The sequence below is a fragment of the Capsicum annuum genome, chromosome 10 (genome assembly GCF_002878395.1).
Source record: "Capsicum annuum cultivar UCD-10X-F1 chromosome 10, UCD10Xv1.1, whole genome shotgun sequence".
NCBI classification, from domain to species: Eukaryota; Viridiplantae; Streptophyta; class Magnoliopsida; order Solanales; family Solanaceae; genus Capsicum; species Capsicum annuum.
This window is the reverse complement of record NC_061120.1, coordinates 206977327-206994491: the sequence shown is the minus strand read 5'-3', so window position 1 is coordinate 206994491 and position 17165 is coordinate 206977327. Positions and strand designations below refer to the sequence as shown.

At 34.7% G+C, this 17165-nt stretch overlaps 1 protein-coding gene and 1 pseudogene across 1 annotated transcript; both read left to right on the top strand.

The window, feature by feature from the left end:
* The first annotated feature begins 1809 nt into the window (after positions 1-1809).
* Positions 1810-4191, top strand: LOC107844586 (annotated as a pseudogene).
* A 2213-nt stretch (positions 4192-6404) lies between these two features.
* On the top strand, positions 6405-13116 carry LOC107843622 (probable leucine-rich repeat receptor-like protein kinase At1g35710). The gene is made up of 11 exons (XM_047397255.1): positions 6405-6729; positions 8388-8535; positions 8640-8711; positions 9056-9127; positions 9786-9857; positions 9947-10090; positions 10178-10258; positions 10364-10435; positions 10608-10679; positions 12636-12707; positions 12784-13116. Exons 1-11 carry the CDS (start codon positions 6639-6641, stop codon positions 12872-12874), a joined length of 987 nt encoding a protein of 328 aa, XP_047253211.1. The 5' UTR covers positions 6405-6638; the 3' UTR covers positions 12875-13116.
* Positions 13117-17165: the final 4049 nt, after the last annotated feature.

The following is a 17165-nucleotide window of genomic DNA, read 5'->3' as shown; positions in this document are numbered from 1 at the left end:
CATATGATACAACAGATAATACATCTAATGCAACAGATAAATCTTTTCATGCAATAGATAAACAGTCTGATGCAATAAATAAATCTTCTAATGTAATAAATTACTCATCTAATGCACCAGATGATTGATCTTTTTAAATTGTGGGCACTTATGCTGGATTCATGATCGGAGTTCTATCCATTGTTGGAAAAACAAAAGTGTACCCAGATGACAAATACGAATAAAAATCATAATTTTACTTACCAAAGTCACTTATGAAGTAATGCCAAAGTGGAAAGTGATGTAGTAAATAAAATTTAACCTAAAAAATTGGTCAGATAGCAGCAGTAACATTGTATCAACAACAACAACAACACATGGTCGACAAGAAGAAGATGAAGATGATAATAAAGTAGAAGATGATGATAATGAAGCAAAAGATGATGAATAAAGCAGCAGAAACAATGAACAACAAAAATCGCTAAGAGGGAGAAAACAACAATGGATGAGAAGAGACAGAAAGACGTTTTTTCCCTCCGTTTCTCGTTATTTTAGGTAAATATTGAGATCAAAGTATAAATTTAATAACTTGTGGGTTATTTTTAAACTTTCTCAACTTTCTTAATCCATAATAAAGTAATTGCACTACTAGAAATTACCCCCATTGCAACGAATCTTTTGGCAACGGTTCCAGAAGCGATGTGATAGATGGTCTATTGCAACGGTTCCAACCGTTGCATAAGAATTTTGTTCTAGTAATTCTATAACCATTGTTATTGATGGATAACCTTTGCAATAGGGTGTCTTATAGCAACGGTTACGTGAACCTTTGCCATAAAGCCACCTATGGCAATACGTTTTTAGAAAGAAAAACCTATTGCATCGGTTTTCATTTTCCCTCTCTTTTTTTCACAAAATCTGCCAAAAAATTTTTAAATGTAATAAAAAAATTTAAAAAATATTTTATATACAGAACATTTCACCCTCAACTTTACTCATCACTCTCAGATCATCAGTTGTCAACACCCACTGTGAGTGTCCTTTGCGCCGATTGCCCACTAATTCTTCGACAGACACTCCGACCTACGCTTCGACTGATGCTCCGACCGGTGCTCCGACTGCTGCTTTGATTGTTGCTCCACCACCGCTTCGATTTACAATAACGGACAGATAGAAATTAGCAGAGCAGCTAGATCTAGTAGCTAAATCATAGTAGTAAGTGGTATTTTTCTGCATTATCTACTGGGTAGTATTAAATCCCATGAATTTATGGCTAACAACTTGCCATTGTTAGGGTTCTATTTTTTGGCAGAAATGCTCATTGAAGATATTCTGTTGCTCTTTTTTCCTCTTTCCAGTTCAATTTCTTACTTATGGTCAATTAAAGTAAGCATTGTCTTGGAATGTATATCAATCTAACACTTCACATGTAGAACTATTTAAAAGAAAGTACAAGTAATTTACTTCAGTAATCCTACACAAAAAGGATATTTCAATTGAGATTTGGTAGTGAGAGTTTTAAAGTCTTAATAACACTAGTCAATCCTCTATTAGATGTAAAATGACATCGAATGTGATGTGATTTGTAGTTTAGGTGCTAATATCTGTATGATCGACAAAAGTTTGGTGGGCTAGTGGAGTTAGCTTTTAACACGTAACTGGAAGTCATAGCTTTACCTAAATCTGATGATTAAAACTCTAGTATTGGGGTAAAATTAAAGGGGAATGGTACTTCATTCTTGTAAGCAAGGAGGACTAACCAAGTCAAAGGATTCATTCAATTATTAGATTCATTCATTCTAGTTTTTAGTTTTAGAAAAGAAAACGAAAATGGTATGCATTTGTAGTTACAATTTTGATGTCAAGAAGCACAGAGGTATGTGTTGGAACGCCAGAAGGGTATTCTTTTCCTTTAGTTTTGTATCTAAGTCTGATGTTAATAATTGGCTAGACTGAGAGGAACAAGAAGCCTATGTGTTCCATTTAGATTTTTCTTTCTTCCTGCAACATGTATTAATGTTTCAGTTACGTATAAGGGTGATTCGATCACATAGAATTTATGTCAAAATTCTGGAACTAACATGCTGGAACTATATGATCCAGGTGATTTATATATCATGTGGAACTTTTCATTTGCTTGTAATGTAGGAGAATAGATAGTATTATTTGGTCAAGCGTGACACATTATGTTAGACTTTAAGCACATACTCCATTATACTCTACCCAAAATCAACGAACCTTGGCTCTGGGGAGTCCTATAGTTGAGTGTACGCAGATCTTACCCCTGACTTTGTGGGTAGAGAGGTTATTTTCGATTGACCCTCAGCACATTTAGCTACCGCTCAACCCTGAAACATTGAAAGAGATGAAACAAATCATGTCTTTTTTCAAACTTGTTGCAGTTTCTCAAGCATCCAGAAATTGAAGATTTTGCTAAGAAAAATGACCATATTTATTCTCAGTCAAGTGAGTTCCATGACAATTTTTGTTTCCTTATTTTTTTTGTTGTTCTAATTTTCAAATAAATATTAAATGTTGCACGTTTATTTATTAGCTATATCTCCATTTAGAAATCTTGATTCTGTTATTGAAATAAAAAGGACTTTAATCTCTAAATTGTTTGCAACTGTTCTTTATGAATAGTAAGACTAAAATTTGACAAATTTGATGCAGTACAATCTCCTGCCAACTGGGAAAGGGTCATTGAAGGAATACACAGAATGAGATCGGTAGAACATGCACCTGCGGACTCCATTGACACGGATGAAGGGATGAATTCTCTTCAACCTAAGGTGCATACATTTTTGCGTACTTGATTCCTGGCTTGTAGAAATGTTCTGGCATCAAACTCCTCTAGACTCCTTTTAGGAACAAACTCAACTTGTTGCTCTTTAGGCTTTTGCTTGACAAGATGGCCTTGTAGGAATGACATTTTTAACATATAAATAATGGAAAGTCTAGATGTAGCATACAACAAGTGAAATTGAAAATTAAATGAAGCAATTTAAATCTTTTTTATGAGTACGCTTGTATAATGTTTTAACACTTCTTGCTAGGATGTTATTCATTGTTGATCGTATTAACTTAGTTATTTTGTAGTTTCTAGAAGGGCGTGATGCTGATGTTGATTACTAATTTCGTTTCATTTTTTCTATTTGCAATCTCATCAGGAAAGAAGATTTGCTGAACTGGTTGGTTCATTGTTATCAAGCCAGACCAAGGGTCATGTTACACATGGCAAGTGTAGGCAATTTCAGCTATATGATGCTCATTAATAACGTGGCTATCTCTTTATAATAGGTATATATTCATGTTCTCTTTGCGATAGGCTCTGTCTCTTCTGAATGAGTTAGTAAACTATACAGAAACTTTTTCATCTTTCTATCTTAGAGGTTACTGAAAAAAAGGTCAGCGCGGTGCACTAAAACTACCGTTATGTCATGTTACTAACTAAGTTCTATTTATTGTCATCATGATCATCACCCTCATCCTCGTAGACTAACTTGTCATAAAAAAAGAAGTCAAAATGGTATAGCTAGGAAAATACCAATATTTGATTTGCAAAATTGCTCCCCCCGGCCCCCGCATCTACCTTCTGGGGAGATGATAACTTGAAGTCAGATATTACTTTTTTCATTGAACGTGCTCCGTAATTTTATGAGGCATTGATATTCTTGTCTGACTTCTTGTTGGTATTTAATGAAGTCCTCTGAATCTGTAGAAGCGACACAACGGCTCCTCGAAAATGGTCTGTTGAGTGCTGAGACAATGGATAAAGATGATTAAGCCACCATAAAGAGCTTGATTTTCCCTCACTCTGAACTACTTAAACAACCTTTTATTGTTAGGTTGAATTTTACACAAGAAAGGCTCGACAACTTAAACAAGTTGCAAAGATTTGTATCTATAAATATGATGGAGACATTCCTAGTACATTGGATAATTTACTTCTACTTTCAGGTGTTGGTCCGAAGATAGCTCACCTGGTAGGAAATTATGCTTCTCTCATTTTCTTTCCCTGCACGTTCCAAGTTATTTTTAAATTTTTGTGCTTAGGTTATGATTATGGCCTGGAACAAAGTTGAAGGGATTTGTGTAGATACCCATGTGCATCGTGTTAGTAATTGGCTTAGTTGGGTCTCGCGGCATGGAACAAAACAGGTATGCTTAATTCTTTTCAAAGATGAAGCTTCACTACTAATGAGCAACTAGAAACAGGGGAATATGCTGTGATATACTTACAAAATTTTTCTAAAACAATTTTTTTTGGACTACTTTAATTATAAGCTTTGAATATATTTGAACATTTTTAGAAAATAATTGCTTGGGTTTGCCTTTGAAAACTGGTATCACATTTTACAAACCAGTGGAGGGTCTAAGTTCTAATTCCATTTTTGAGCAAGAATTACAGCAACATTGTATGATTTAACAGCAAAGACTGATAACATAGTAGATCTAGCTCTTGTTCTAAATTGTAAGATAGTAGATCTATCTCTTGTTCCCTGTTGATGAGGTTTATGAAAGGGTATTATTAAGGGATGGGATGATTTTAGTGAAGCTGGACAGATTTAGAGGCACAGGTGGTGTGAAAAGAGTGAGCTGATTCTTTGATTCTTTCTCATTTGTATGTTCATTCTTTCTCATTTTCGTGAATTATATTTCTTTTACTAATTTGTATAAATAATTTATTCATTTGCTATTAAGATTGTTTATTCTCTATTTATACTTGTTCTTCTATGTTCTAATTGAAAATTAAATATGTTGTCATTTAAGTACTAATTGAGATTATTTTTTCTCTTTTTATAGATGTTTAAAATGAAGGAGGAGATAAAGAAAGTGATGAAGAAATTGACCTTACTTGAGAAAATTTTCGAATTATTGATAGATATTTTAGTATTGATCTTTTTTATATTGAATTTTGTGAAACTTATCGCTACTCGAACTTGATACTTTATGGGAAAACTAATGACCGTTTGACTTTAACATTTTGCTTTTGGATTTAGATTACTAGTTTGTTGGATATTTTAATTTGAATTATTAATGAAAGATTTTGTTGTGATGTGTGTATATATAATTATGTATTAATATAATTCTCTCTCTCTCTATATATATATATCAATTGGTATTTAAACTAGCTGCAATAATAGGTGGCAAAAAAATATTGCAAAACATTCAAAAATTGTTGCAATAGGTGTCAAAAATCGTTGACATAGGTAGTGAAAAATCGTTGCAAAAGATCAACCCTATTGCAACGCTTTTTTGTCGTTGCAATAGAATCTATTGCAACGGTTCTTCACCATTGCAAAAGAGTCTATTGCAACATCTCTCAACTGTTGCAATAGATAATTTGAACCGTCTCTATAGGAGTTGCAAAAATCATTGCAATAGATAGACCTATTGCAACGGTTGTTGTTACCGTTGCAAATATCGTTGCGATAGGCCTATCCCAACGCCCACATATGCAACGCATACAAAACCGTTGCGGTAGCTCTATGACAACGATTTTTGTACCTATCGCAACGATTTTTAAAACCGTTGTCATAGGGGTAATTTCTGGTAGTGTTGTCACCTCCAATTAATAATTAAGACTTGTGTCACCTACACCTCATTTTAAAATTCTTTTGTCACCTGTGATCCAAACCCCCAAGTCTCAAAGCCTCAAAAATTGTTAATTTATTTTATAATTTTATTTTCTTTTTGACAATATTGAATATAATTTAAAAAAGCTATCATTATTCAATTGAAATATTTTGAAACTTTGAATTAAACTACTCAAATCTTTATAACAATTTACAAAACCATCCAAGGTAATATTTTAAAAATGCATGGCTAACGTATTATTAACTTGAAACAATCCTCACTATTATTAATAATATTATTATGTGGAATATAATACTACGCTAAAAACAATAATTATGGAACAACGAGAAAAAATAACATTAATTTTTTATTTATTATGTATATTTATATTTTTAAGACCTTAGACTAAAATTTAGCTTTAAATCAATAATTTTATCGAGATGATCTTGCATGAAATACACGTACAAAACATGTACATTAATCTAGTATAAAAAGTAAAGATGACTTGTACTCCTATTTAAAAACTTTTTTTTTATGAGTCTCAAGAAGCAAAACCACCACGTAAATATTTGAATTTAACAGTATCTCTAATTTCGGATTAGGTAGCCGTTTGGTCATAGAATTTTTTTTCTTTTTTTTTCTTAGAAAATTATTTCATTTTAGTGAAAAAGTGAAAACACGCTCCGTTTGATCATGAATTTTCTAACTCCACTTCAAAAAATTATTTTAAAAAGTGAAAATTTTTTTTACTTATTTTCATCTTTTTCACTCATACTTCTCTCACAAAATTTTAAAAATAACTTTAATTTATATTTATAATCAAATAAAACTCCAACTCCAACTTTCTTTCATTTTCAACTTCTAATTTCGAAAAAAGTAATTTCATGGCCATAAGGGTCTAAAATAATTGAGAATGTATATTTAGGTGAAATCCACAGACGCGCTTTACCATTGCCAAATTGAGAATTCATTTCACACACAGATCTTCTTATTCACTTCATCATCTCTCGTATAATAATGTACATATAGGTCTGCGTTGATTCAAAAATTGGACTCGCTAAAGGTGATTAACCATTCAAATGGCTCGCCTACATTCAGTATTTATACTGATCTTGTCGTTATCGTTGATCCAAGGCCTTTTCGTTCACTCTAAAACCCTTAAGCGTGACGGTACATTTCCATCCATTTCCTTTTACACCCTTTTTTCTTTGACTCAAAACAGTTGGATTTTGTAGATATATTGCAGTTTTTAGTAAATAAACCTAAGTTTCAGCGAGAATAATTACTAGATCTTATGCAATTTCTAAGTGCAAGCTATTACTTTGAGTGGATGCTATTGAATTTTATAGTTTTGAGTTGTAATAATGGAATTTTGTGGATTTTATCCAGCTTCTCAGTGCAGTTTCAGGTGAAATTTTTGTAGTTCCAGTGAAAGTAATTACATAGATCTCAGAGATTTATACTATTAATGGAAGTAATTGGATTTTATAGCTAGAATTGAAGTAATTGAATTTCTAGATTTTATCTAGCTTCTAAATGCAAGTTTGTTGAGTGAAAATTATTGGATTATATAGATTAATATGTAGTTTCTAGTGAAATTTTGTAGTTTATGTGAAAACAATTGAACTTTGTAGATCTTATGCAATTTCAAAGTGCAAGCTTGTACTTTGAGTGGAAATAAAGTGGATTTTATGGAATTTATGTGGTTTCAGAAGCAAGTTCATTTTTTGAGTTGTAGTGGTTGGATTTTATATTAGTATAATTGAATTTTATAGTTTTTTTTGCAGCCTCCAAGTGCAAGTTTATAGATTCAGTCGAAATAATTTGATTTTATAGATATATGCAGTTACTAGTGAAGTTTTGTAGTTTCAGCAGAAACAATTGAACTGTATAGATTTTATGTTATTTCTAGTTGAAAGCTTATAGTTTGAGTGAATGTTTTGGTGGATTTTATTGACTTTATGTAGTCCTAGATAAAGTTTATAGTTTGAGCAAAAATAATTGGATTTTATGCATTATCTTCTTTCTAACTGCATGTTTATGGCCTTCCTGGAAGTAATTGGAATATATAGATTTTTTTTTGCAGTTTCTAAGTGCAATTATAGTATAATTGAATTTTATAGATTTTATGCTGCTTTAAGTTCAAGTTTATGTAGTTTGAGTGGAAGATTTTATGCTGTTTCTATGTTCAACTTCTTGTGTTTCCATCTTTTATTACTAGAATTTCTTTTTCTTCTGAATGTCTATTTGCTTGGTTTAGGAATTCAAGCTTTGCAGTTTGTTGATTTTGTTGAGGAATAGCTATTCATTTGATGTATAATCTTGATATGTACAATGTAGTATCTATTACCTGCAATCAATAAACTAAATCAGTGCCTTGGAGTGTCATTAACCATAAAAAAAATTCCTGTTTTTGCTCGTAGGATTCTATTTTCTAGTTGTTACAGATAAGTGTAGCTATCCTCAGAAAGTTGCACTGATTTATCATTCAATAAATGTCAATCAAATACAACTCCATGATATATAGTGTTAGTTACTTAAACTATATATAAGTAAGTATATAATAATCATGAATATTTGTATGCTCTTTATCAAATAAGAATGTCCGCCGTAGGGCTTGAGCCCATTACCACAAGGTTAATAGCTTTGCGCTCTACTCTTAGTGTTGTTGGAAATGTTGTGGAGTTCAAATTGTAACACTCTCTGTTAATATTTTCATTTTAGACAGTTTAAGGCATTGTTTGCATTCGTGGAAAAAATAAGTTGTAGTACTTGAATGTACACTTTTTTCCATTAGACTAATTTGAACTTCTGGAATATGACTCTAGTGAAAGCTTTGAATGAAATTAAGGCATCTCTTGGATGGAGAGTGGTATATGCATGGGTTGGAGATGATCCTTGTGGAGATGGTGATTTACCTCCATGGTCAGGTGTTACATGTTCCACACAGGGTGATTATAGAGTAGTTACTGAATTGTAAGTGTTGCGCCACCAGTTCGAAGTAGTTAGTTACTCACCGATTGAAATATCCTTTTCTTGTCTTTTTTTCACAATGTTCTTTTCAATTTTACCACTTGCAGGGAAGTTTATGCTGTTTCAATTGTTGGTCCATTTCCTACTGCCGTCACTAATTTATTGGATCTCACTAGACTGTAAGATTTGTCTCTTTGGCTTTGTACTGGAATCTAGTTTCTACATAGCTTTAGCTACTATTTAAAGATTTTTTGACCTCATCCAAACTGAGAAATTGCCCTAACATGTTTTATACCCTTTCGTCATAATTGTTCATTAACCAACTCGAAGAATTGTTTTGGTTGGGTGTTTACTGTTATTATCCAAGAAAAATTTGGGAGTTAACTATTATGTGCATAGACGTTGTTTTCAAATTTGAAACTACTATTTAAGGCAATAGTTGGTGGACGATTGTGCCTGTACTGTTGGATCTTTTTGATTTCATTCGAACCTTACTAATCCATAGTATTCTTTCATATGACAGGGATCTGCATAATAACAAGCTGACCGGCCCTCTTCCTTCCCAAATTGGGCGTTTGAAGCGTCTTAAAATATTGTATAATCCTTTACTTGTGTACTCCTGTTGAAGTATCTAATGTTCAGTAGCTTTTACATACTGATATTTATGTTGAGAGCTTATGCTGTCTCCGAACAGCCTGATTCTCCAGTTTCAGGATAACATGTGTTTATCTTGTTAAAATCTAGCTAGGCGGTTTTAATATGATTCAACTGTGCTGTACAAAGTGATTACATACATGGCTTTTTTATCGAGATGAAATGGATTTTTCTTGTCTACCTGATAATGATTAATCCCAAAAAAGGGAGTGGGGTCGCATCGAAGAAGAAAGATAAATTTTCAGCTGAGAAGATAAGTACTCATCGGTTTAATTTCTAAAAACAAAAACAGAGTATGTTTATTATCAATAGGAGATGTCACTTAACTTACAAGGCCTTTTTATATTCTTTTAGGATTGTGTTAGATGTATATCTCAACATCTACTTTCTTTTGTCCTTTTAACCTAACTTGTAAGTTTTTTCTTTTATCCATAGGAACCTGCACTTTGTCCCAAAATGTTGTCAACTTTGAAATTACTTTTATTATTGCTTTTCTTACCCAACATACTATGGTGAAATTATACTTGGTATCGTCTATTTCCTGGTGTGTTATAATGTTGCACTGTTGATTAGTTCCTTTTCTTGATTCTTTTTACCAGAAATGTTAGGTGGAATAAGCTGCAAGATGTCATTCCACCTGAAATAGGTGAACTAAAGCAGTTAACACATCTGTGAGTGCCTTTTCAGCTTCTTTATCTGTGCTCTTTATCCACAGATCGATTTTGCTGTTATAGAGTAATAACTGATGTATATTTTTCAGCTACCTAAGTTTTAATAATTTCAAAGGGGAAATACCTAAGGAGCTTGCTAATCTTCCTGAACTTCGTTATCTCCATCTACATGAAAATCATTTTACTGGACGAATTCCACCTGAACTGGGTACCTTACAGCATCTTCGACACCTGTAAGATACCATCTTAACTTCTTGTCTACTTTAGCATATGGAACCTGTGTCGGACATGGATGTCACCGTGATCTCATCCAATTCCAGGGATGTTGGTAACAATCGTTTGGTTGGAACTATAAGAGAACTCATACGTATTGAAGGATGCTTTCCACTTCTCCGCAACCTGTAAGTTGATTATTCTTTTAGTGTCCAATCGCTTGAAGTTGTCCTACTGCTAGTGTTATGGATTATATGCTAATTCAAGGACTTAACATATGCTGTAACGTGCAGATACTTGAATAATAATTATCTTACTGGAGGTGTTCCCGCACAACTTGCAAATTTGACGAACTTGGAGATCTTGTAAGTTCCGAGAAGAAACTTCTCCTTGATTTTTCTGGTCTTTTGGGTTGAAAATAGATAATTTCTCCTGTAGTAGTTAATAAATGTCATTATGCTTAATTTGATTGCTCTGGTTGTTACAGATATCTATCCTATGTCATTATGCTTAATTTGATTGCTCTGGTTGTTACAGATATCTATCCTACAATAGGATGACAGGAGTTATACCATATAGCATTGCTCATATTCCCAAGTTAACTTATTTGTAAGTCTTTCTCTATGCTCTTATCTACTCATTAATTATACTGGATGTGCACAGTTTGGACAGAATTTTCGAAGGCAAATACAGAAACTTTGTTAGTCTTAACTTTGGATCTCCTTCTTTGATAGCTTTTTGGTGCAACTTGGTCTTTGTGCATGATTTAGATGCATGTTAGATATGATCGGGGACCTGTGTATTACCTTGCACTAGTTTAGTGCTGTTTTCTGTTAATTAATAAATTGTTTTATTACCTATAAAAATATTAGCATACTGGATGTGATGTCCCAATGATTGTCTAATGAGTGCAGTCTTTCAAGGATCTTTCTTTTGTAAAAAGATGAATTTTGAGGATTATTCAAGTTAAAAGGATGCTTTGATTAAAACTACAACATTAGTCGATGAACTTGGGGTTAGTTTGCTAATTTGGTCTTGCAAGGGTCTTTTCTTTCCAAGGAGATAAATTTTGAGGATTGTGCAATTTGCGGATGCTGTAACAAAGACGTTAGTAGATGGTCTTGGAGCTTGTTGTCTGACCTTATTGGACCTTATCTGTGATGTTTTCCTCAGACAAGTAGTAATGAATAGAATTATAGAAACTGTCTGATGAAATTAGATGCACGAGTGTGCTACTTCTCATCCTAATAGGTTCTAATATCAGCACCAAAACACACGATCCACTTTAATTGTAAGAAAGACTTCCCATGTACTCAAGATTTCCGCTGAGCTATATAGCAAGCACACACTGGTATAGAGACGCGCAGGTGACGTGTTGGACTTCAATTCAAGAAGATTGTCTATTAAATCATAAAATTTCATTGGTACAACTTGTAGAAAAAACTGTAGTAGTGTATAATTCAGAAAAATATGAACAGTGATGCATGCAAATCTATAGGCAGGCATACCCGATCTTCCACCTATTTGTTAAGATCCGTTGCATCTCCTACCCATATTCTTCTTTCTTCCAAAGTACTTGGTCGTTCAACATATACATTCCCCTCCATCCCCCAAATTACGAGTCACTATTTTGTACAAGTGAGAGCGTTTGATCATACGGGAAGGACTGCATTTTAATGGGTCAAACAACCGAAGAATGTTAAGAGACGATCTGTTTGTGTCAGATACGTATCCCTATTCAAGATATGTCGTATTGGAAATGGAAAACTTTATTTTTGAAGTTTAACCCATATATTTCCAATCGAAAAACCTTTTATCACAATATTTCCTTCAAAATGTTGGTGTTAGAGCTAAACCACATGAATTGAAATTTGCGCCTTCTCCATTTAAGTGGTTGTTAGTGTTGTTAAAGTGATGCTTGAACCGTGAACCGCCGCTCAGCACAAGTTCGCTCCAATGGAAGTGGTAACTGATAAGGAATATTTTCCCAAAACCAGCCAAAGCAACTGTTTTTCTGAAAATGGTAGGTTAATTTGTGAGGTCCATGGGTTTCTTCTTGGATAAGGTTGCAATAATCCATAAATATTTCAATAGATAGCATGCAAAAAGAGATATTAATTAGTTGTTAGCGAGACTTTTCTGGTAGTACATTATTGATTTGGAATAAGAAACTGTAAATTTAAGGTTAGAAAGCTAACCACCAAGTCCGAGTTAGAATTTTAAATCTAGATGTTCCTTAAAGCTAGCAACTTAAATGCAAACTAATGACCAATTTTCCTTGCAAAATGCTAGATGTTCTTTAAAGCCCAAATGTCCTTTCTGTTGTGGATGCGAGTGCTTCCTTTTGTTTATTATTATTATTATTATTATTATTTTATTTTATTTTTAACATTCTTCGTCCTTGACTATTCTGGTGATACAAATCATTCATTCACTCTTCTTGATTGTTTACTGGTAGATCTTGCACCAAAAAGAAAAATAGTTCTGCATGCATTTGATATTTGATGTCTGCATGTGAATGAGTGAGATCCTGTAGAACATGTCTGAAACTGAATCTGATTTCAGGTATCTCGATCACAACCAGTTTTCTGGGAGGATTCCAGATGCCTTCTACAAGCACCCTTTCTTAAAGGAAATGTGAGTGTTCATTTTTTGCTACTGAGCATTGTTTGGCTTCGTGCAAATCCTAATAAGATGTTAAATTATGTCATAGGTACATTGAAGAGAACGCGTTCCGGCCTGGTGTAAAACCAATCGGACTGCACAAAGTGCTAGAACTTTCGGACGCAGATTTCCTTGTTTAGAAAAATACAACTCCTGTTATTTATTCAGGAGCAAGTGTTATCAAAAGCAGCAGCCGATCCCAATTCCGTCAAATGTCTTTTCTTTAGTTGCCACATGAGCAAAGGTTCCATCTTTTTTGTGTAAAGAAGCATTCAGCCAAACTTTGTTTCTGTTGCTGTAGTTAATAGTACTACGTTATGAATCATTAAGTTATTGTGGCATGCGCCTCAATCAGCTATATCACTTGCCTTGAATTCTTGCATTTGGTTTTTGATTATACGCAGAGCAGATTTCAGAGCTAACATCATAGGGCAGAGAGAATATGCTGATTGGACAGGTGATCTTTGACTGGCTTTTCATTTTTTTTTTTAGAGTTAAATGATCAGAAACATACCTTAACTACTTTTTTTTTTTCACTTTTAACTACTTATAAGATGTTCCTTTTTACCTACTTGTGAAAATACTTGGTAAGACTCCATTGATGGAGCTAAGAAGAGGAGAAGGATCAAAATTATAACTGTTTCTTAAACTTGTGTTACAATCTGATTGTTGTGCCTTATATAGGCTGTGAAAATGATACAAAAATATCTAATAACTACCTCTCTTCTAGAACACTCTATTTTACAGCTTATTGTCACTAACTAATCATTGTCTAACAACCTATACAGCTGACTCAGCAATATGCTACTAGCTAACTAAATAACTACTCCTATCACCAATGGAACAGGTAGTCGTGTATGTGTCAAAACACTACTTAAATTATCGTTGTTTATATATTAGAACACTTGTTGAGTAGCTCATTGTGCAATGTACTTGGGAACGTGCAATCGACACCAAATGTCTTACCTAAGCGAGCACACAATAAGAACCTGTACAATCTAAGCCTTCCGAATAACTAAGGAAAAATATAATTTGAGCAGGATCGGCAAGGCCGCTGCATATAACAAGTGAACAACACAACCAACACAGTGGTATATGTACTAGGCCGATCAACAAGGACATAATCTATAACAGCAGCTAATATAGCAAGGCCATACAGAACATACTAACATATAATATTGGTCTATCACATGTCTGGTATAGGGCCACGACCTACCCATCATCTGCATCTACATACATGCCGGTCTTATTCCAAACCCTCGGACAAAGGAGTGAAGCTTACCAACCCAATGCATAACTCGACAACCGCACGCCTACTGAAGAGGTCTATTTGGGTCGGTCTCCATGTGTACTTGCAACATGAATGTGTCACCCCAGGCAATAAGGACGCCATTACGCCATTACTAAAGAAATGCACTAGTCTGTAAGGCGAACATAATAAATAGTATATGAAAGGCTGCATCCAGAACTTTTTACTTTTTTTGGGAAAATTTTTTCACTTTATTTTAAAGAATAAATTACACAAATTCCAAACTTAAGAAACTATATTAGTCAATATCTTTTACTTTTTTGAAATTTACATTAAATTTCGATTTTCATCTTCACTCTTGATACATATCAACAAAATCTCACAGCCTATTTTTACTCTACCACTAACTCATGCAAGATATTTTTTTTTCAAAGATTATCTTCCGTAAAATCTCTTCCAAATTATACACATATTTTTTTATTTTTTTTAAAAATAAGTATTTACAATAAAATGTCAGGATGTAAAATTTCCAACATTCAAAGTCCAAACATGCAACAACAACAATAAACCCAATATATTCTCACATAGTGGGGTTTGGGGGATAAGATGTACGCAGTCTATACCACTACCTCCGGAGAAGTAGAAAGACTATTTCCGATAGGCCTCCGGCTCAAGACACGGAATAATACACAAATCCTTAATAAGGCATGGAACAAGATGACAGTACATACCTACGCCACCCACAAGGAATAATAATCAAAGAGCAGTAAACAAACTCGTAATAAAGCATGCAACAAGGTGTCATAACAAGAATAATACCCTACCAAGTAATGCCCTACCCCAGTGACCCAAAATGGCACTAGCCTTCTATCTAAATCCGCGTCCTCCAGATCTTCCTATCTATGTTCATGTCCTCTGTGAGCTGTAACTGCTCCATGTCCCGCCTGATAACCTCTCTCCAATATTTCTTTGGCCTACCCCTACCCCGCCTGAAACCATCCAAAGCAAGCTTCTCGTACCTACGAATCGGGGCATTCGTGCCCTTCCTCTTCACATGTCCGAACCATCTCAAATGGGTCTCTCGCATCTTGTCCTCCACTGAAGCCACTCCAACCTTTTCCTAAATAGTCTCAACTCTGTCACCCCTAGTAAGCCCACACATCCCACGCAACATCCGTATTTCCGCCACCTTCAATTTTTGAATGTGAGAGTTCTTGACTGGCCAACATTCCGCTCCATACAACATGGCCGGACGGACTGCCACCCTGTGGAATTTGCCTTTAAGCTTAGGCGGTACCTTCCTATCACACAACACCCCCGAGGTGAGCTTCCACTTCATCCATCCCGCCCCAATCCGATGGGAGACATCCTCGTCAATCTCACCATTCCCCTGAATCATGGATCCAAAATACTTGAAACTATCCCTCTTACACACCGCCTGGGAGTCCAACTTTACTACCATCTCGTCTTCCTGCCTCAAGTCATTAAACTTGTATTCCAAATATTCTGTCTTGCTCCTGCTCAACCTGAACCCTTTAGACTCAAGGGTCTGTCTCCACACCTCTAATTTATCATTCACACACACACACACCCTTCCCCCGCATCTCATCAATCAAAACTACATCATCTACAAAAAGCATACATCAAGGCACCTCTCCTTGAATACGCCGCGTCAACACATCTATCACCAAAGCAAACAAGAACATGCTAAGAGTAGATCCCTGGTGCAACCCTGTCTCGATAGGGAAATGCTCTGAGTCTCCTCCCGCCATCCTCACCTGAGTCTTGGCTCCATCATACATGCCCTTGATTACTCTGATATACGCCACGGAGACCTGGCTCACTTCCAAGCATCTCCAAAGAACCTCCCTAGGGACTTTGTCGTACGTCTTTTCTAAGTTGATAAACACCATGTGCAGATCCTTCTTCCTTTCCCTATACTGCTCCACCAATCTCCGCACCAAGTGAATCACCTCCGTCGTCGAGCGCCCGAGCATAAATCTAAACTGTTTCTCTGAGATAGACACTATCTTCTCAATCTCAACTCAACCACTCTCTCCCAAATCTTCATAGTGTGGCTCAATAACTTAATATCCGTATAGTTATTGCAGCTCTGAATGTCACCCTTGTTCTTATAAAGATGGATCATTGTACTCCACCTCCAAGCCTCGGGCATTTTTGTCAACTTAAATGTCGTTAAATAATTCAGTCAACCACTTTAAGCCCGCTTCGTCAGAAAACTTCCAAAAGTCCACATGAATCTTATCAGGCCCCGTCGCCCTACCCCTACGCATCCTGCGAACAGTTTCTTTAACCTCTTCTACCTTAAAATGTCTACAATAACTGAAATCACGATAGTCCTCTGAGTGCTCCATCTCCTCTAACACAATATCTCTCTCTTTCGTCATTCAATAACCTATCAAAGTACGACTGCTATTTCTTCTTAATGTGATCATCCTTCACCAACACTCTACCATCCTTCCCCTTAATACACTTCACCTGGTCGAGGTCACGACCCTTCCTCTCCCTAGCCTTTGCAAGCCTAAACAACCTTTTTCCCCTCTTTTCTCTCCTAACCCCGCATACAATCTCTCGAACGCTGCCGTCTTAACCGCCGTAACTGCCAACTTAGCCTCTTTCGAAGTCCAAACATGGAAATCACTAAATGGACAACACCAAATTGGAATTGGTCGCATCATTATATTAAATCAAGGATCTTCCTTCCCGATTTGCTATCCTTCATTAAAGCATGCAACTAATTTTTTTCTTTTTAAACAATATCCTCCCCTAAAATCTCTCCCAATATTTTTTAAAAAAAAGTCAATTAATACATATATAAATTTATTTAGTTATTCACAAATTTTTAAGTTAATATTAGTATGAAATTCGTCAGTGATACATATTTTTTTGTTAATCCGATTGATACATATATAAAAATATTAATTTTCTGGATACATTTTCATAGTGTAACGGTGATTCATATGAATGATACTTTTGTTATCAGTATATGGGTTTGTTGACAGTGTATGAGTGATACATTTTGCTGTTAGATTATTGGTGATATATTTGTATTGACAATATATGAGTGATACATTTGTGGTCAGATTATTGGTGATACATACATTTATTTCAACTATAAAAATGTATCACTAATACAACAGATAACCTCTTTAAACTAATGC

Bases quoted from the DNA above. Each gene is read 5' to 3' on its own strand.
- LOC107843622 (XM_047397255.1), top strand. From the start codon at position 6,639: ATGGCTCGCCTACATTCAGTATTTATACTGATCTTGTCGTTATCGTTG. The intron at 8,712-9,055 runs GTAAGATTTGTC...TTCATATGACAG, and splicing joins TTATTGGATCTCACTAGACT to GGATCTGCATAATAACAAGC. The intron at 9,128-9,785 runs GTATAATCCTTT...TCTTTTTACCAG, and splicing joins TTGAAGCGTCTTAAAATATT to AAATGTTAGGTGGAATAAGC.